At 43.1% G+C, this 21065-nt stretch overlaps 1 protein-coding gene across 1 annotated transcript in view; it reads left to right on the forward strand.

Moving 5' to 3' along the window:
* The window catches only part of elmo1 (engulfment and cell motility 1 (ced-12 homolog, C. elegans)), a 221969-nt gene extending 215770 nt beyond the window's left edge, over positions 1-6199 (forward strand). Inside the window, exon 23 of the mRNA XM_059945420.1 lies at positions 4578-6199. Coding sequence (XP_059801403.1) covers positions 4578-4778 — 201 coding nt within the window. The 3' untranslated portion in view covers positions 4779-6199. The remainder of the gene's footprint in view (positions 1-4577) is intronic.
* Positions 6200-21065: the final 14866 nt, after the last annotated feature.

Consider the following 21065-nt stretch of genomic DNA (forward strand, 5'->3'; position numbering starts at 1 on the left):
GAAACAGTGCAAAGTTGTTATGTTCATAATGAATGCATTTAGTAGTGTTAACTTTTTTTTAAACCGTTGAATGATTTTATTGTTTGAGAGGCTTCCCTGCCCAACTTGGGCACTCCATATACAATAGTGGAAGGGACCTGGACTGTGGTCCTGGAGACACTGGAAAAGCAATGCTTACTCCTAACCCACAAGTAGTGCTGGAGGGACACTTATCTCTTCTGTGAAGTTGTCTGCCTCTTCCTTAAGGTCCTTTGATTTCCATAGGCTGGAAAATCCATCAAATCGGGGTCAAAATGTTTGATTTGTCACTCTGCATCTTATTATAGTAGCTGAATATGTCATCTGTTTTTTTCTGACAGATACTATATTCCCCTCATTAGGGGAAAAAAGTTTGTCAATATGAGATTTGGACCTTGCCTTGCCTTGTCTTGGTAATGCTAACTTTTCTGAAGCTCGACCTACAACAATCTTTCACAGTTACACCTCCTTAATTACGAGACTCTCCAGAAATCAGATAATTTTGGGTAAGGCTGGGGGAATGGCCTAGCAGAGGGAAGTCACACCAGTCAGGTCTCTGGTACTGTCTGGCTCTGTGCTCAGAAGGGAAGGGGGAGAAGAGGCGAGCTGTAGTAATAGGGGGTTCATTGGTGAGGTCCTGTGTATGAGAATAACATTCCCAGATGGTTTGTTGTGTCCTGGGTGCCAGGGTCAGAAGGGAAGCGGGAGAAGAGGCCAGCTGTGGTGATAGGGGACTCGTTAGTTAGAGGAACTGAAAGGAGGTTCTGTGGACAAGAACAAGATTCCCGAATGGTATGTTGCCTCACGTGTGCCAGGGTCCAGGATGTCTCGGATCGAGTCCTCAGCATTCTTAAATGTGGGGTGAACAGCTACAGGTTATGGTCCATAAAGGTACCGATGACATACGGGTACAAGGTTCTGCAAAATGAGTTTAGCGAGTTGGGTACTAAGTTAAAGGGCAGGACCTCCAGGGTTGTGATCTCAGGATTGTTACCCATGCCACATGCTAGTGAGGCCAGAAATAAGGAGATCGTACAGTTTAACATATGGTTAAGGAGGAAGGGCTTCAGATTTTTTGATCATTGGGCTCTCTTCCAGGGAAGGTGTGATCTCAACAGAAGGAACTCCTATACTGGAGGGGAACTAATATCCTAGTGGGAAGGTTGCTGGTCCTGCACAGGGCAAGGGGTGGTGGGGTTGTTTAAACTGGATTTGCAAGAGGATGGGAACCAGTGTGCCAGAACAGATACTGTAGTCATTAGTGAAACTTGGTTGCATGAGGGACAGGACTGGCAACTCAATATTCTGTTGGTCCATTATTTTAGATGTGATGGGGCGGGAGGGATTAAAAGGGGAGGGCTGGCATTACTAGTCAGGAAAAATGTCATGCAATGCTCAGTCAGGACAGACTGGAGAACTCATCTAATGATGCTTTAAGGGTGGAACTGAGGATTAAGAAAGGTATGATCACCCAACAGTCCAATTGGTTTGGAGGAACAAGTTTGCAGAATGATTGCAGACGGTACAAAAAAACTAAGATTATGATAGTATGTCATTTTAATTTTCCATATATTGCCTTGAACTCCCATATTGTAAAAAGGACTAGATGGAATAGAGCTTGTCAAATGTGTTCAGAAAAGTTTCCTTAATTAGTACATAGATGTCCCAATGAGAGAGTGTGCAATGCTAGATCTCCTATTAGGAAATGAGACAGGGCAGATTGCAGAAGTTTGTGCTGGGGAACACTTTGCAGCTAGTGATCATAATGCCATTAGTTTTGAGGTAATTATGGAAAAGGATAGGTCTCGTCCTTGTGTTGATTCTAATTTGAAAGAAGTCCAATTTTGATGGTACCAGAAAGGATCTGGCAAGTGTAGATTGGGATGGGCTGTTTTCTGGCATACATTTGCTAAATGGGAGGCTTTAAAAATTGAAATTTTGAGGATACAAAGCTTCTTTGTGCCTGTCAGAAGGCAAGGGCAACAGGTTAGGGAACCTTGGTTTCCAAGAGACCTTGGTTAAGACAAAAGGAGGTACATAGCAGGTATAGGCAGGTAGGAACAAATGAGTAGAAGAAATACTGGAGAACCATTAGGAAAGGTATCAGGAGGGCTAAAAGAAGGTGTGAAGTTGCTCTAGCAGACAAACTGAAGGAGAATTCCAAAGGATTCTACAGATATGTTAGGAGCAAAAGGATTGCAAGGCTCAAAACTGATTCTCTGGAAGATCAGAATGGTCATCTACACATGGATTAGGGGGAGCCTTTAAATGGATTTTTTGCTTCAGGAGATGGGCACCGTGTCTATATAATTGATCAGCAAGGTCAAGTGGTATACTGCAAGTGGTATTTGCCGTCTTGAGACAAATTAGGGCAAACAAATCCCAGACCCTGAGAGGAGGCAAGTGCAGAAATTGGAGGGGCTAGCATAGATACTTAAATCATCCTTACCTACGGGTGAGGTACAGGAGGGTTGGGGGATAGGTAACATCGTCCCACTGTTTAAGGCAGGCTCTAAGGATAATCCAGGGAATTATAGGCAGTGAGCCTGCCATCGGTAGTGGGGAAGTTATTGGAAGGTATTCTAAGGGACTGGATATATGACTATTTGGATAGATGGGGACTGATTTTGGATAGTCAGCATGGGTTTATTCATGGTAGATTGTGTCTAACCAATCTTACAGAGTTTTTCAAGAAAGTTATCAGGAACATTGATGAAGGAAAGCCAGTGGTTGTTGTCCACATGGACTTCAGCGAGGCATTTGACAAGGTCCCGCATGGGAGGTTGGTCAAGAAGGTTCAGTCACTTGGCATTCAAAATGAGGTAGTAAATTGGATTATACATTGGCTTTGCAGGAGAAGCCAGCGATATGGTTGTCCTTCTGACTGGAGACCTGTGACTAGTGGTGTGCTGCAGAGATCGGTGCTGGGTTTGTTGTTGTTTGTCATCTATATCAATGATCTGTATGATAATGTGGCTAACTGGATCAGCAGATTTGCAGATGACACCGATTGGGGGTCTACTGGACAACGAAGAAGACTATCAAAGCTTCTAGTGGGATCTGGATCAGCTGGAAAAATAGGCCAAAAATAGCAGATGGAAGTTAATGTAGACAAGTATGAGGTGTTGTCCTTTGTGAAGACCAACCATGATAAGTCTTGCACAGTGGGTGGTAGGGCACTAAGGAATGCAGTAGGACAAAGGGATTTGGGAATACAGGTCCATATTCATTGAAAGTGACATCACGGGTAGATAGAATTGTGAAGAAAGTTTTTGCAATTGGCCTGCATCGACTACAGGATTGAGTACAGGAGACAGTCAGGGTGTTATGTTGAAGTTGTATAAGACATTGCTGAGGCCTAATTGAGAGTATTGTGTTCACTTTTGGTCACCAACCTACAGGAAAGGTGCCAACAAAATCGAAAAAGTTTAGAGAAATATTACAAGGATGTTGCTGGGACTGCAAGACCTGAGTTCTAAGGAAAGAATAAAAAGTTTAGAACTTTATTGTCTGGAGCAGAGAAGATTGAGAGGAGATTTGGTAGAGGTATACAAAATTATAAGGGGTATAGATAGGGTAAATGCAAGCAGACTTTTTCCACTGAGATTGGGTGAGACATTATTAAAGGTCATGGATTAAAGGTGAAGGATGAAATATTTAAGGGGAATGAGAAGAAATGTCTTCACTCAGAGGGTGGTGAGAGTGTGGAATGAGCTGGCGGCACAAGTGATGGATGTGATTTTGATTTCAACGTTTAAGGGAAGTTTGGATAGGTGCACGGATGGGAGGGGTATGGAGGGCGATGGTCTGGGTGCAGGTTGATGGAGCTAGGGAGTTTTAAGTGGTTTGGCGCAGAGTAGACAGGCTGAAGGGCCTATGTCTGTGGCTGTAATTTTCTGTGTTTCTATAACTGAATCTTTGCTCAAGTGAGTTAATCTCCTATATATTGTCCCATTCAGACATGTCGGTCAAAGGCTCCATGATGAGGCCACTCTCAGTTTGGAGGTAGCCTCCAGCCTGATGGCCTGAATATTGATTTCAACTATCCTGTAATTTATCCCCCTCCCCTTTCCTCCTCCTTCAATTTCCCTTGCTGGCCCTCATTTTGCTACTTCTCTCCTCACTTCAACTGCTTATCACCTCCCCCTAGTGCCTATCCTTCCATTTCTCCCATGGTTCACTCTTCTCCCCTATCATATTCTTTCTTTTCTAGCCCTTTACCTTTTCAACCTATCTCCTCCCAGCTTCTTATTTCATTCCTTCCCCTGCAACCCACTTGGCTTCACTAGCTCTTCTAGCTTGTCCTCCATCGCCCTCGCCCTCTCAGTCTGGCTTCTTCTCCCTCCCTTTCCAGCCACGCGGAAGGATCTCATCCCGAAACATTGACTGCTTCTCTATTTCCATAGATGCTGCCTGGCTTGCTGAGTTCCTCCAGCATTTGATGTGCGTAGTACAACTGCTAGCACATTCTCTGTGGGCCGAACAGCATCTCCCCTGTGCCGTTTATCTTGCGGAAGGTTGACCAGTGTTCTCATTGCCACGCCTTTTCTCTCTTCCAGTACTGTGTGTGGACAGACGGGCTGAATGCTTTACTCGGGAAGGAGATGATGAGCGAGCTGACGAAGAATGACCTTGACACACTCCTCAGCATGGAGATGAAGCTGCGGCTCCTTGACCTAGAAAATATCCAAATTCCGGAAGCCCCGCCGCCTATCCCCAAGGAGCCAAGCAACTATGACTTTGTTTATGACTGTAACTAAACACAGCGACAAAGCTGTGAGAATAAACTGGAATCAGCGTTAGCTGGAACTGCTTCTTTTGTTATCACATCTATTAACTATCTACCTTCCTGCTGCTCTTCAGCCTCTACTAATGTTTAGCTAGACCAAATTGTTACTTAATGAGTGTCCGTATCATGAAGGACAGTGACTTTGCCACAGTGCAACCTCCATTGAGAGGGAAATCAACTCCTGGATCTTTTGATGCGTCACCTTCTTGCCAAAGCCTTGTTTCTGACAGCACTTTGAGACCGTCCTTTGCTCTTTGTTACCAGAGCAACAAGGGGGGTATTGAGGATATGAGGCGGTGAGATGGATTTTTTTTTGATCTGTACATCAAAAACAAATGCTCGGCGTTTTTCCATTCAGGACTTAAGTCTAGGTCTGTTCATATCTCAAGTTGCCCTCTCAGAATCAACCCTGCAGTTGTACACTTCGTTCAGTAGATAAAGCTTATGTCGTGATGAAAGTAACATTGTAGGTCATGAATATGGATCATACTTAAAAGGAAAGACTAATTCCCTATTAAACTAGCATATGGTCATGGCTTTGATCCTCTGTAGTGTAAGGCACCTTTATTGCATGAGTGTTTTTTTTATTTGTGAAACATGCCAAACAGCCAGTATTATGTCAATGTTGTATTATTTCTGTGTAAAAGAATTTACAAGAAAACATTTTTTGTATATGTTATACATATATATATATATAAAAAAATGTTTTACCAGTTTTGCCTTGTTACATATATATTTTATGGGGAATGCATATCTGGGTATTGTAATGTTCCTTCGCCGCTTTGTAATATCGGAATAAATGTCCTTGGAATCTTGCAGTTTGCAATAAAAGAAACAGATTTATTACCGGGGAGTGGATTTACTTTCACTTGTCATAAAGGAGCCGTTGATTTTAACGAGATGCTGTATATGCAACAGGTTGGCAACATCAAGGAGGGATTTTCTGTTTCAGGCGCAGAGTAATGCAAATCAGTCATTTCTCACAATTTTCTGCCATCGATTTTAACGTGTAATATCTCTTCCCTGAAAAGGTTTCTGAAGTGGTTTGGTCTAAACCATCAGCAGAACAGCCACAAGTGGTTTTTTGGGGGAGGGGCCTGGTTTTGAGGAGTGTCGAGCTGAACTGAGGCTGTGGCCTGCAACTGATGGGTTTTTGGACCAGCTGCAGTGATGACTGGCTTTGTGGCTTTGAACTCATTTTCATGAACTTCAGTTCTGAACGTTATTTGTTAACTTTAAATTGTTTGCGCAATTTGGTTTGTTTTGCACATTGGCTGTTTGGCAGTCTTTTTCTGTTGGGTTTCTTTGTTTTGTGGCTGCCTGTAAGGAGACGAATCTCAAGGTTGTGTAATGTGTACAGACTTGGATAATAAATGTGCTTTGAACTTTGAACCTTCATCACTGTGAGAGTTTGGAGACCTGCAAGGAGTTTGGGGAAACTCTATGGCCTGTTTGTCTGTCAAAAGCCAGTGACGTACAAAATTCTGAGGTCCGCATAGGCGACCTGCCCGACATTTGGGGAGCCCTGTCAGAGTTGGCTATCACCTCTCCACCGTCAAGAACATTTGCAAGAGGCTGTGCTTCAAGAAGGTGGCATCCAGCACGAAGGTCCCTCACCATCCAGCACACACCCTCTTCTCATTGCTACTGTCGGAGAGGAGATACAGGAGCCTGAAGGCTTGACACTCAATGAATTAGGAACAGCTTCTTCCCCTCCCTCCACCATCATCTTTCTGCAAGGTGCATCAATTCATGCACAGTACCTTGTCATTCCTTTGATTTGCACTGTTTTGTTTATTTTGTAGCTTATAGTAATTTTGTCTTTGCACTGTACTATCACAGAACAACAAATAGTACCTCATACAGACTGGTGACAATAATCCTGATTCTGATCTGGTTGAAACAAATTTTTTTTGTGATTAATCCCATCTTCACTCCATATTCTTATCAGAAGTGCATCCATCTTAAAGCTATTCCTGTTGTATGCTTCATGATTTCCCTGTTAACTTTTTCCATGCATATATTATTCTTTGAACCCAAGAAATTTTGCTGAACTCCCTCTCTTTACTCCTATCTTTGAACTGCAACTGGTAATACGGTTTCACAAGAGAGTATCAAAATGCAGGCAAGCCTTTGTTGAATATAAAGGTTGAACACTTGACATTAGTCCATTTTTGGAGGAGTACAAATGCCCACCTGCGTGGAGCAGATAGGGAGTATGCTGATTCAGGTCAAGGATAGACTGATACTGATTCTGCAGCCTCCAATTTTGGACCAGAGCAGGATGTCAAACCAGGTCCAGACTCATATCCAAGGTAGTCATCTCAATTCTTCATTTTGAAATTAGCTGCATGCGAACACCTTCCTAATTTCTACATTATCTGAAAGCTAATTATAATTTTGCAAATTGGAACTTCTGGAAAGTCTGGGTCTCTGGCCTTGTTTCATACTCCTTGCAGACTGCTGTGTGCACTGATTACAGGCACCCACTGAAGAGCCAGTGTGATTAATGGATGGGCTGACAGCCAAAAACTGGGAGATGTAAAGCTGTCCTTTAAGATGATGTTTTCGTCAGAAATTAATGACAGGCATGGGTTTTATAGTTTACTAAACTCTCAGGTTTGGTCAAAAAGAGGGTGGTTTCAGTTTGCTGTTTCACTAGCAGAGAAGTCATTTCAAAGGCAATGTACTAGCTATTTGTCACCGTGGAGTGTCACGAATCTTTGGAGAGATGATCACCAGCTGGATAAGAGATGTTCTTGTCTGAATTATTTAATGTTGTCCTCCTGCAAAGGTGTCAGATTGTTAGACAACACATTGTCCAGGTTTATCCATTCTTTCCAGCAGTGACTCAGCCACAATTTTATCAGTTAGCGCCATATCCAGCCAGTGGGAGAAAGCATTATTAATGAAGTGTTGTATCTTGTCTGATAAATTCCAAAAGTATTGTTGAGAATGAGCAATGGCCCAAAAGCATACAGGTTTCTCAAGATTCGCTCATCATCACTGCAAAGGAAACCAATTCATCAGAAACATTTTAGCAGCTAAAGCTCACCACTATTAACGGAGGTCTGCCCATCACCTAGGTGAAAGTGAAAGGAAGTTAGTGCGATTGACACACACAAAATGCTGGAGGAACTCAGCATGCCAGGCGGCAGCTATGGAAAAGACTACAGTCGACATTTCGGGCCGAAACCCTTTGGCGGGGCTGGAGTCTTTTCTGACTCAGCTTTATTTTAGCTGAGTCTGAGTCAGAAGGTGGGGGAAGGGGAGGAAGAAACACAAGGTGGGAGGGGAGAAGTTGAGTGGTGAAAGAGATACAGGGTTGGAGAAGGGGGAATCTGATAGGAGAGGAGGAGGCGCACCAGAGGGAGGCAATCAGCAGGCAAGGAGATAAGGTGAGAGAGGGAAAAGGGGATGGGGAATAGAGGGGGTGCGGGGTCATTTCCGGTTCGAGAAATCGATGTTGATGTCTTCAGGTTGGAGGCTGCCCAAACAGAATACAATGTGTTGCTCTTCCAACTTGAGTGTGTGCTTATTGCGACAGTAGAGGAGGCTATGAATAGACATATGAAAATGGGAAGTGGAATTAAAATAAGTGGCCACTGAGAGATCCCACTTTTTCTGGTAAATGGAGTGCAGGCGCTCAACAAAGCGGTTTCCCAATCTATGTCGGGTTTCTCCGACATACAAGGACTCACACCAGGACCACCGGATACCCCAACAGACTCATAGGTGAAGTGTCACCTCACCCGGAAGGACTGTTTGGGGCCCTGAATGTTAGTGAGGGAGAAGGTGTAGGGGCAGCTGTAGCACTTGTTGCGCTTGCAAGGGAGGTCAGTGGGGTGGGATGAATGGATGAGGGAGTTGTGTAGGGAGCGAACCTTGTGGAACGCAGAACGTTGGGAGGGAAAGGTGTGCTTGGTGGTGGGATCCCGTTGGAGATGGTGGAAGTTACTGCTAGACATGGATGTTGGTGGGGTGGTAAGTGAGGACAAAAGAAACCCTATCCATGGTGGGGTGGTGTGAGGTCAGACATGCACAAAATGGAAGAGATGCAGTTTAGGGCAGCATTGATGGTGGAGGAAGGGAAGCCTCTTTCTCTGAAGAAGGAAGACATCTCTGTTGTTCTGGAATGAAAAGCCTCATCCTGAGAGCAAATGCAGTGGGGATGGAGGAATTAAGAGAAGGTGATGGTGTTTTTACAAGTAACAGGGTGAGACAAAGTATAGTCCAGGTAGCTGTGAGAGTCAGTGGGTTTGTAATAGACATCAGTAGATAAGCTGTCTCCAGAGATGGAGACAGAAAGATCGAGGAAGGGGAAGGAGCTGTTGGAAATGGACCAGGTAAATTTGAGGGCAGGGTGGAAGTTGCAGGCAAAGTTGATGAAGCCAATGAGCTCTGCATGGGTGCAGGAAGCAGCACCAATGCAGTCATTGTAGTGTAGGAAAAGTTTGGGGAGTGACTCCAGTGTAGGCTTGGAACATAGACTGTTCCACCTAGCCGACAAAAAGGCAGACATAGCTGGGACTTATACAAGTACTCCTGGCTACACCTTTTGTTTGAAGAAAGTGGGAGGAGCCAAAGGAGAAATTAATGAGAATGAGGACAAGTTCCGCTAGACTGAGGAGAGTGGTGATGAAAGGGAACTGTTTGGGTCTGGTGTCTAGAAAGAAACAGAGAGCTTTGAGGCCTTCCTGGTGGGGGATGGAGGTGTATAGGGACTGGACATCCAGGGTGAAAATAAGATGCTCAGGGCCAGGGAACCTGAAATCATTGAAAAGATCAGGAGTGTGTGTGAGGTGTGTGTGATGTAGGTAGGAAGGGACTGAACTAAGAGGATAAAACTGAGTTAAGGTATGCAGATATGAGTTCAGTGAAGCAGGAACAAGCTGAAACAATGGGTCCACCTGGATGGGTAGGTTTGTGGATCTTTGGTCAGAGATAGAAATGGGAGGTACAGGGTGAGGAAACTATGAGGTTGGTGGTGGTGGATGGGAGATCCCCAGAGTCAACAAAGCTGGTGATGGTGTGGGTGACAGTTGCCTGGTTCTCCTTAGTAGGGTACTGTTTGAGGGGTAAGTAAGAGGAGGTGTCTGACAGTTGTTGCTGGGCCTCAGCAAGGTAGAGGTCAGTCTGCCAGATTACTACAGCACCACCTTTATCTGCAGGTTTGATGGTGAAGTTAGGATTGGTGCAGAGAGAGTGGAGAGCAGAGTGTTTGGAAGGAGTGAAGTTGGAATTGGAGAGAATGGTGGTGAATTCGAGACGGTTGATGTCTCATCGGCAGTTGACAATGAGAAGACAGTGAAATTAAGACATGTTTTCCTGCACTTAGTGAAACTCTTAATAAACTGATACATCAAAGGCCAATAAGTAGTTTGCTTGCCACATTTGCCAGCCAATAAAATAAAGATTTTTTTCCTAAACAATGCTGCATTTTCCATTTCTCTAGTTGATGAAAGGGAATTGGCTTAATTTTTCTAAGACATTTGGCTAATAAAGCAGACATGGAATAAAATTTTTAAGCAATGAGTTCTCATGATCTAGAAAATACCAGCTTGAAGTCAGTTGGAAGCAGCTTCAATTGTAATGTTCAGACAAAAAGCCTGCAGTGACTTGAGGTAAAAGCAGGGAGAGTGGGACTAATTGAATCGCTGTTCCAAAGAACTGGATGAGTGCCCTGTTTCTACATTACAGCAGTCTGCAGTCTTCTAGATTCGGAAATTTCCTTCTCTGCTCTCCTTTTTGCATTCTTCCAATGATGGCAGGTGAATATAGGTGAAGTGTTGAACATTATGGGATATCTTCGCATCTGTAAGGAGTGTCTGCACTCTCTCTGTCGGATGCATGGGTTTCCTCCCACAGTTCAGAGATTAATTGTTCATTGGAAATTGTCCTGTGATTAGGGTAGGGTGAAATCGAGGGATGCTGGGGGTGGGGGGGGGTGGCTCAAAGGGGCTGTTCCACACTCTATCTGAATAAATAAATACACTCGGAAGCCTGCAAAAATGGCCATTAATCCCTTCTGATGTCATCACAACTATGCGGGGGCATGTTGACGATAGACTGGTGCCCTTAACACTAACTTCCCTTTAACGCTGGCCAGCTGAATTCTATTTGCACATTCCGCAGCTAGGCCAGCCTCGATAATTCATGCTCTCTCAACCTGTACTGGCACAATTTGCATCATTCTGTCTCTCTTGCTGTCCATTCTTCCCACCCCTCCTCCTTCACTGCAAGTTAAAATACGTTTGCTCTCCAACTTCTTCTAGTTCTTATTCATAACTTTCTTTCTTCAACAGCTTCTCTTTCAGAAGGTACGGCCCAGGCCATTTCCAGCAAATTCTGATTTATTTCAATTCTTCTTAATAGCTGACTGGATCTTTTAAATAGAAGGTGCGTTGCATCTGGGCAAATATCCCAACCTGGGAGACACAGTAAAGGGAGAATGTTAATCTTGATAAGCAAAATGATGAGCAAGAGTGTGAATTAAATGGCATTAGTTTAAAGGGAAGGGAAAAAGAGCCATTAACCGTACAAAGCAGGTTGCTTTAAAATAAAGCTACCTGGATCATAGGTTCATTAAAGAGCTCACAAGATATAAAATCACGGCAAACATTTGGAGCACTTCCTCCGGCTTCATCTGCGGTATTGTTTTTACTTCTAGGTGCACACTTTATGACAGATGACAACCTTTTGAGAGGAAAATTGGTTTCACGGACTGAAATTTTGTTTACACGCTACCCATACAGGTCACTTCATCGCATCAGTACATTGAGGTGGTGCAAGGGAAAAGCTATAAGAGAATGCAGAATAACGTGTAAAGTTACAGAAAAAGAGCATTGCCAGCAGACGATGTGGTGCAAACCCATGATAAGGTAGATTGTGAGGTCAAGAGCCCACCTTATTCAAGAGATCCATTTCACTGTCTTGCAGCTGTGGGGTGGAAACTGTCCTTGAGCCTGGTGGTGCTTGCTTTTGTATCTTCTGCCTGATGGCAGCAGGAGAAGAGAGAATGCCCAGTTGGGTGGGGTCGTTGATCATTTTAGCTGCATTACTGGGACACTGAGAAGTGTAGATGGAGGAGGTGCTGGTTTTTGTGATGTGCCGAGGTGTGTGCACAACTTCTCTAATCTCACGCAGAGCAATTGCTATTCCAAGCTGCAAAGTGTACAGGAGGAATGTACAATGAAAGCACTGGGGATCATGTCCATTTATACAGGGAGAAAAAGAGAAGCTGGGGTCCACTCTGGAGTAGAGAAGGTCCAGAGGTGTTCAAAATCCTGAAATGCTTCATTCAGGCAAGAGAGAAATGTTTCCAGTGGTCAGAGGGTTGATAAGGCTTAAAGTGATTGCCAAGAGAGTCTCACACAACCATGTAATAATCTGGAACACACCACTAAAACGATGGGGAAAACAGGTTCAATTGTAGTATTCAAAAGACAGTGTAGAATTTACTATAAAAGGAAAGAAATGAATTGATACTGAGCCAAGGAATCAATCTTTCTTCCTTTACCTTCCTACATCAACCAAAAAACAAAAGGCATCTGTACCACTGTCCCTTTTATTCACAGATGAAAGCAGAATGTGCTGGAAACTTTCATCTGGTCAGTTAGTCTCCAAGTAATGTTCAATGCTTCTAGTTTTTTTAAATTTTCATGTTCTACTCTAAAGTTCTGCCGAAGGAGGAAGCATGGACCAATAGGATTTGGAGGATAGTGAAGGAGAAGAAGCTAAGAAATCTATCCTCCACTTTTTCCTGGACGGATCTCCTGTACGATACAATGGACTCTTGACCTCACAATCTACCTTGTCATGGCCTTAAGAACATAAGAAATAGGAGCAGGAGTCGGCCATCTGGCCCGTCAAGCCTGCTCCGCCATTCAGTAAGGTCATGGCTGATCTGGCTATGGACTCATCTCCACCTACCTGCTTTTTCACTGTAACCCTTAATTCCGAAATTATGCAAAAATCTATCCAACCTTGTCTTAAATATATTTACTGAGGTAGGTTCCACTGCTTCATTGGGCAGAGAATTCCACAGATTCACCACCCTCTGGGAAAAGCAGTTCCTCCTCATCTCCGTCCTAAATTTACTCCCCAGAATCCTGAGCCTATGTCCCCTAGTTCTAGTCTCACCTACCAGTGGAAACAACTTTCCTGCCTCTATCTTATCTATCCCGTTCATAACTTTATACATTTCTCTTTTTATTAATTTTTTTTATTGAATTTTCAAATAGGTTACAGAAAGAAAAAAAAATTATCAATCCTTCCCCCTCCCCTTAACCCCTCCTTCCTAACATATCCCTATAGAAAAAAAGAAGAAAAAAGAAAGAGTGCCTGGATATCAGAAGATCCCCACATGCTCCATGGAGTTCAAAATAGCTTTAATATGTATATTTATTTCTTTCCCCAGATAACCAATAATTTTATCTTTGGAGCACCTATATATTTAATCCTATTTTTTGTAAATAAGGGCACCAAATTTCAGTAATATTTCATACTTATCTCTTAAATTATAAGTAATTTTTTCAGGTGGAATGCAACACTGCAACACTGAAGTGCATTTTAAATTATAGGGTCAGGTGCCAGATTAACCAAAAAAAGTTCTAACCGGTTGCATTTTGAATCATTCCCTGACGTCCTAAAGAAAACATTAAATAAAAGAGCATATTTAAAAAGGAGTTCCAAAATCCCAATAGCTGCTCAGCAGTTAACAGTTTAATCTACAGTGACATAATAAAACCTCTAGCTGCAACATTGCCAGATAAAATTGCTTTGAAGGTGCAGTGAACCTGTTTCAGGAAAATCCATTAACTTTTGCTTTCAAGTGTGTGAAAGTGTAAATGAAATGCATCCCCTGTTTTTCGATTTCCCTGGGGTGATTATGTATAATAAAAAAGCGATGGACCACTCAATTCAACTAATGTGCATTTTTAACAGTCACATTATCCGAGGAACTGAAGATGTGGTGCATGACCTGAAGCTTCAAGCCACCAGTACAAAGCCGCTATCTGTCGTCGATGTAGGGGAAGGTGCAAATGGCAGTTAAGGCAAATTGGCTGCTTATTCATTTCCACAGATACTGCCTGACCCCCTGAGTTCCTTCAGCATTGTGTGTGTGTTGCTTTGGATTTGCAGTATCTGCAGATTTTCTCGTGCCTATAACAAAATTAATGTCTGTTTATCTGAAAGAAGGCTGCATTCTTAAATGGAAACACAGTAAACACTAGTTACCTATTTTACTATTATTTGGAATTCCTGATGGTTTGGCACTTCATTAACCATGGGAAACTCCCTTAGTCCCTGTGGTGAACTACATATACCTGTCTGGACACGCCCCCTGCTGACTGCTCCTGTGGCTCCTCCCACAGACCCCTGTATAAAGGAGATTGAGGCCTGAGCCTGGCCTCTCAGTCTCCAGGATGTAGTATGGTGGTTACTCACTGCTTGTTCCTTCTTCCAGTCAATAAAAGCCGATATCTCGCTTTTACATCTCAGAGTGAGTTATTGATGGTGCATCAGTCCCCTTAATACACCAGGGCCCCAGATCCAACAATCCCTTAAACCTCACAGGGGCCCCCATTTCTGTGTTCCCTTTAAACTTATTCAGAGCTTCAGTTCTCTGCTCCCTTTAAACTTACCAGTTTCACTGGAAAATTATTATACTAATGTAAAAATAGGTGAATTGAAGTGTGTTGGAGTATTAATTTAAATAATATCCACAGTTCATTAAATCATACGGTGCGGCACCGCCGAAGTTCCCAGTAACACAATTTTCCAAGTAGCTGTAGAGGAGAATCTTCTGAAAGATACGGTTGCTTGTCAACCAAGGCTGAGAACTGAGCATTCTGGATACATGGCACCTTGAAAAAGTAGGCTGAAAGGGAAAGAAGATGGGAAAAATGCTGTCAGAGAGAACAAAATCAGCACCTTGGTTGGAAATGATTCTGGCTTGGACGATGAAGATATAGAAATATATTGGGTGGAGGTAATAATGTTGTTTCTAAGAACTGCAGTGGTTGGACAGCATTAATATTCATATACAATGGACCGATCAAAGTGGAAAACATAGAAATGTAGAAAACCTACAGCGCAATACAGGCCCTTCGGCCCTCAAAGCTGTGCCAGACATGTACTTACTTTAGAAATTACCTAGGGTTACCCATAGCCCTATTTTTCTAAGCTCCATGTACCTATCCAGGAGTCTCTTAAAAGACACTATAGTATCAACCTCCACCACTGTTGCTGACAGCCCATTCCACGCACTCACCACACTCTGCATAAAAGATTTACCCCTGACATCTCCTCTGTACCTAATTCCAAGCACCTTAAAACCGTGCCCTCTCATGCTAGCCATTTCAGCCCTGGGAAAAAGCCTCTGAATATCCACACGATCAATGCCTCTCATACAGTATACAGAAGTCAGAGGATAAATGGATTTGGAGCAGCTTCTTTGAGCAATATGAACTAGAACCAATCAGACAGACTATTATAGATTTTGCCATGTTTTAATGAACCAGGATCAGTAATGATCTCATAATAAAAAGAAAAGGAATTAATACAACTAAATTTCAAACTCAGTATGACCATGATTCAAAGATTCATTTATTATCAAAGTATGTATGCAATATACAGCTCTGAGATTAATCTTCCCACAGACGGTCATGAAACAAAAACCCCATGGAACCCGTTCAAAGAAATCATCAAACACCCAACGTGCAACAAAAGGAACAAATCACACACACAGCAAAAAGTGAGTGGAAAACACAAAATATAAATACATCAAACCACAGAGTCATTGAAACAGTCTAGAATATTCAGTTTAGTTCAGTTCAGTTCAGTTCAATTTAGCTCTGTGTCGTTTGTTGACTGCTGGCTGCAGAGCCAACCTTGATATGAGATCTCCCATTGGCCACACATATTAATTCCACATCCCATTCCCATTCTGATATGTCTAGCCTCCTCTACTGTCAAGATGAATCCACACTCAGGTTGGAGGAACAACACCTTATATACCGGCTGGGTAGCCTCCAACCTGATGGCATGAACATTGACTTCTCTAACTTCCATTAATGCCCCTCTTCCCCTTCTTACCCCATCCCTGACATATTTAGTTGTTTGTTTTTTTTCTCTCTCTCTGCCCATCACCCTGCCTGTTCTCCACCTCCCTCTGGTGCTCCCTCCCTCCCCCTTTCTTTCTCCCTAGGCCTCCCGTCCCATGATCCTTTCCCTTCTCCAGCTCTGTATCACTTTTGCCAATCACCTTTCCAGCTCTTAGCTTCATCCCACCCCCTCCAGTCTTCTCCTATCATTTCATATTTCCCCCTCCCCCCACTACTTTCAAATCTTTTAGTATCTCTCCTTTCAGTTAGTCCTGACAAAGGGTCTCGGCCCAAAACATTGACAGTGCTTCTCCTTATAGATGCTGCCTGGCCTGCTGTGTTCCACCAGCATTTTGTGTGTGTTGCTTGATATGAGATCGGTATCTTAAATAAACACCATAAGACATAGGAGCAGAATGAGGGAAATTTGGCCCATCGAGCCTGCTCACCCACTCCATCATGGCTAATTTATAATCTCTTTCAACCCCGTTCTCCCATAGCTTCTGATGCCCTTACTAATCAAGAGCCTGTTAAGAGTGAGTGAGTGAAGCCTCCGTCAGTCAGGGTCAATCGCGTCCTCGCTGTCTGGAAACTCAGGCAGGGCAGTACGATATGGAGAGCAAGCTGTTGCCTATGTATCAAGCTCCCCCTCCCTGCACTTCTGATGAACCCAAAGGAACGGCTGAAACCGATACAATCTGGTACCAGCAGAGTCACAGGAGTTGCCAGTCGGCGTTGAACTCAATGTAGGACTGCCTTAGGGACTCCAGCTCCAGATTCTCCCCTGTGAAAATCTGTGCTTGAAAGGAACGAGGAACTTAAAACAATTATTATCATTAGACAGAAATACAAGAGATAGAACAGAAGACTGACAAGTCCTTCGGATCTGCAGCTTACATCTGTTGCAGAGACAGACAGTGACTGCTTTGGTTGGAAACTTCCAAAGTTCTCTAGATTCTGGAAGGGTGCCAGATGATTCAATATCGTTTCATGAAAGGGAAATTGTGTTCAACAAATCTCTTAGAGTCTTTGAAGATATAATTTTATTTTTAATGTCTCATTTAATGTGTCACATTAAATGTAATTGCACAAGATAAAGACTTGGGGATAGTGTATTAACATGGATGAGGTTTAGCTAATTAACAGAGGATAAAACCCAAGAACAATTGGGTCAATCCCAAGTTGGCAAAATGTAATGATTAGTTTTCCACAGGAATCAATACAATATTGGTATTTCAACTACAAACGTTTGTATTTACAATCTATAGTAATGACTCAGATTAAAGAACCCAGTATCTTGTTGCCAAAGTTGCTAAGAAAGCAATGATAGATCCAAAAACTAGCTGTAATGAGAATGTAAAGAACCTGCAAAGGGATGAATAGTGGTGAATTGAATGGCAGTAATTATGCAGATGGATAATATGGGGCTACCAACTTTGATCAGATGAATAGAAAGGTAGAAGATTGTTTAAATGGAGACAGGCAACAGAATGCAGCTTGTAGAGGAAACTCAGGACGATTGGATGTAGCTAGTATTTAGTTAGGCAGTGGAGTGAAGGTCTTTATTGCAAAGGAGGTGGAGTAAAAAAGCCTAGAATTCTTGCTACAGCTTACAAGGCACTAATCAGACTATATCTGGTGTATTACATATATCTTTGGTCTCCCTAGTTAAGGAGGGATATATTTGCATTGCAAGCCATTCAGAGAATGTTCCTAAGGTTGATTGTTGGGATGAAGGGGTTGACATATGAGGAAAGAATGGATAGATTGGATCGATAATCATCTGAATTTAGAAGAATATGATCTTATTGATTTTATTGATGCATAAAGGGGGATCTTATTGATGCTCAAGGGGGTTGACAAGATATCCCTGAAAGCATGATTTTCCTTGTAGGCACAAGTAGAAGTAAGGGGTATATTTTCAAAATAAATAATTGTTCATTAAAAGCAGGGATGGGGAGGAATTTCTTCTTCTAAAGTTGGTGAAGCTTTGGAACAGTCAGGTCTTGACTGGAAGAGCGCATCTATCAATCCTATTCCTCATTCATTTCTCTACAATCTATGCCACACCCACCCCCATTCAGAATATCCTGATATCTACACTATATGCCCCTCCAAGAGGACCTCAGCCTTGTCGAAGGCTTTGGAGGCTTTTGTGCCTCAATGACTCATAGAGCTATGTTGGCTGGAGTCAGATGGGTTCAGGTGCAAACAGCTGCAATTGGCGGTAGAGTTAATACCATGCCATGGCCTAATCATCGTCATGGGAGATCAGAACGCCAAAGTGGGAAATAACAACTCACACTTCACTAGGGTCATGTGCACACAAGGATGTGGAACGATGAATAACAAAGGGGAAAGACTGGTGGAATTCTGTGCCATGAACAGTCTGGTCAGAGGAGGGAACCTCTTTACACACCCTGAAATCCTCAAGCTGACATGGTGCTCACCCCGTGGGCATGACAAGAACCAGACTGAACATTTTATGATTGATGGTACATGGAGACAATCATTGCAGGACATAAAGGTGAAGAGAGGAGCTGATACAGGAAGTGATCTTCACCTTGTTGTAGTAGTGATGAAACTCAAGCCTGGACCAGAACACATGTACAAAGATGTTTTGATGTTGAAAAGCTCAAGGACACCAGTGTGAGAGCTGCCTTCACTATTCAGCTTCAGAACAGATTCCAGGTCTTGCAAGACCTTGACGAGGATGTGTCAGTAGACAGGATCAACAGTCTTCAAGAAGAGGAGTGATGCTTGTCTAGGTTACAGAGCTGGAAAGAAGAATAACAAATGGATACATCTGGAAACATGGACAGCCTTAGAAGAAAGACAGAAAATTAAGAAGGGAGTGTACGATGCAAAGTCAACACGAATTAAGTTGAAATTTCAGCTAGCATACACTGAAGCTAACTAGAAAGTGAAGAGATTTGTAAGAAAGGATAAGAGAGTCTACATGGAAGACCTTGAAGAGGAGGCGGAAGCAACGTCAGTCAAGGTGATTGGGGAAATATGTACGAGATTTTTAAATTGGTAAGCAGAAGGCTCCTGTGGTCTCCTAAGAGAGAAAAATGGTGTGCTTTTGACAACTGAGAAAGAGCAAGAAGTACCTTGGGCAGAATATCTTGGAGAATTACTAAATAGACCACCATCAAATGAAGAACCTGACATACAAAGACAGCAGAGACCTCAATATCAACACAGATGCACCCAAAAAAGAAGAGATATTTGTGCGATTAAATCATTAAAGAACAACAAAGTTCCAGGACATGACAAGTTGAACACCAAATTGTTTAAAGCTGAACCAAAAGTTGCAGCAGCCATCCTGCAGCCACTGTTTGCTTTAATCTGGGGACGGGAGCAACTACCCAAGAACTGGACAAAGGAAGTTGTACTTAGGATCTGCAAGAAAGGAGGGCTAGTCAGTTGCAGCAATTCAGTGGCAGCACATGCTTGTCAGTGGCAAGCAAGGTTCATGCCAGAGTCATTGTCCAAACCATCACAGATGCTGTTGATATGTTCTTGAGGGAAGAACAAGCTGGCTTCAGGAGAAACAGCGGTTGTTTAGATCAGATCTTTATGCTGCATAACATTTTAGAAAAGTGCACAGAGTAACACAGACAACTGTATGTGAATTTTGTGGACTTAAAAAGACTTTTAATAGCATCGAGAGGGAGATCCTCTTGCGAATTCTTAGATCATATGAGATCCCTTCCAAAACTGTCCAGCTTATCCAAAGTTTCTATGAAAATTTCACCTGTACAATTGAGTACTGCAATTTGAGCTCTGAAGTCAAGACAGGAATCAGGCAAAGCTGTGTGAAGTCAACAATATTGTTTAATCTGGTGATTGACTGGGTTATAAGGCAAACAACTAAAGACTAATAGAGAGGCATTAGGTGGACTCTGTTCTCTACTTTAGAAGACAACGGCTTTGTGGATGGCCTGCCATTACTATCACATAGATACCAGCACATGTAAAAGAAAGCTCAGTGCCTGTGTCACTTTGGTGGACAAGTTGGACTTAGAGTCAGGCAGAGAAGGACTGAGACCATGACCCTCAGTGTAGAGTCTCCTCCTCCCGCCAGGTCATATGGCGTCAGCTTACCCAGCACCGACAGATTCACCGACCTGGGCAGCATCATTCAGCAGGATGATGGGACCAAGGATGACCATCTAGTGCAGACTCTGCAAAGCTAGAAACATCTTCAGGTCAATGAGCAATATATGGAGATCAACCAAGTGCAGCGTCCACACCAAGGTGAAGCTGTATCAGAGCTGTGTTCTGTCCACACTCTTGTACGGGTCAGAATGCTGCGCATGCCATGAGCCTTCAGAAGGTCCTCTGTGTTTTCTGGCCAAGAAAGATCTCCAACCACACCCTCCTCCTTCAGTGTCTTCAAAAGGACATGGCCACATTCATCATAAGGAAACATTGAAGATAGATCGGGCACATGATGAGATGACAGGCCAACTCCATCGTCCAGTCAGGACTTCGTTGGACCCCTGAAGGGCAGAGGAAATGAAGGAGACCAAAGACAACTTGATGCCATACTTTAGAGATGGAAATGAGAAATCTAAACCACGTGCAGCACAATAGAGAAGACAGCCCAGGACAGACAGAGATGGAGGATATTCATTGCTGCCCTAAATGCCAAAGGTTTAACAGGCAGTAACTACGCTGTATGTACTCATCTATCTCTTCTCAGAATATCCTGCTACCTACACTAACTTACTGAGCCAATTAACCTAACGGCATAAATTTGGGATGTGGGAGGAAATGAGAGCACCCAAAGGAAACCCTCATGGTTACAAGGAGAAAGTGGAAACTCTGCACAGATGTCACCAGCTAGTTGAAGCTGTTAGACACCAGCACCAAAAGCTGCAGTAATATACCACATACACAAAGACCAGGGACAGATGAAGGGAACTGTGCTCTGGGAGGAGGTTCTACGGATAGGGAGAAGTGATAGGCTGGAAATATTTAACAGAAGGAAGAGAATTTCATTTCTGTCATACAGGGAAATTATCAAGCAAAGTAAATCCATAGGGGCAAGGACTGTCACTGAATGGGACTTACTGTAGGTATGGCTATTGAACCTCATGTCTGAAGAATTCATAATGAGACACTTCCAGTGGAATAGAAAG

Source organism: Hypanus sabinus, chromosome 20 (genome assembly GCF_030144855.1).
Source record: "Hypanus sabinus isolate sHypSab1 chromosome 20, sHypSab1.hap1, whole genome shotgun sequence".
Lineage (NCBI taxonomy): Eukaryota > Metazoa > Chordata > Chondrichthyes > Myliobatiformes > Dasyatidae > Hypanus > Hypanus sabinus.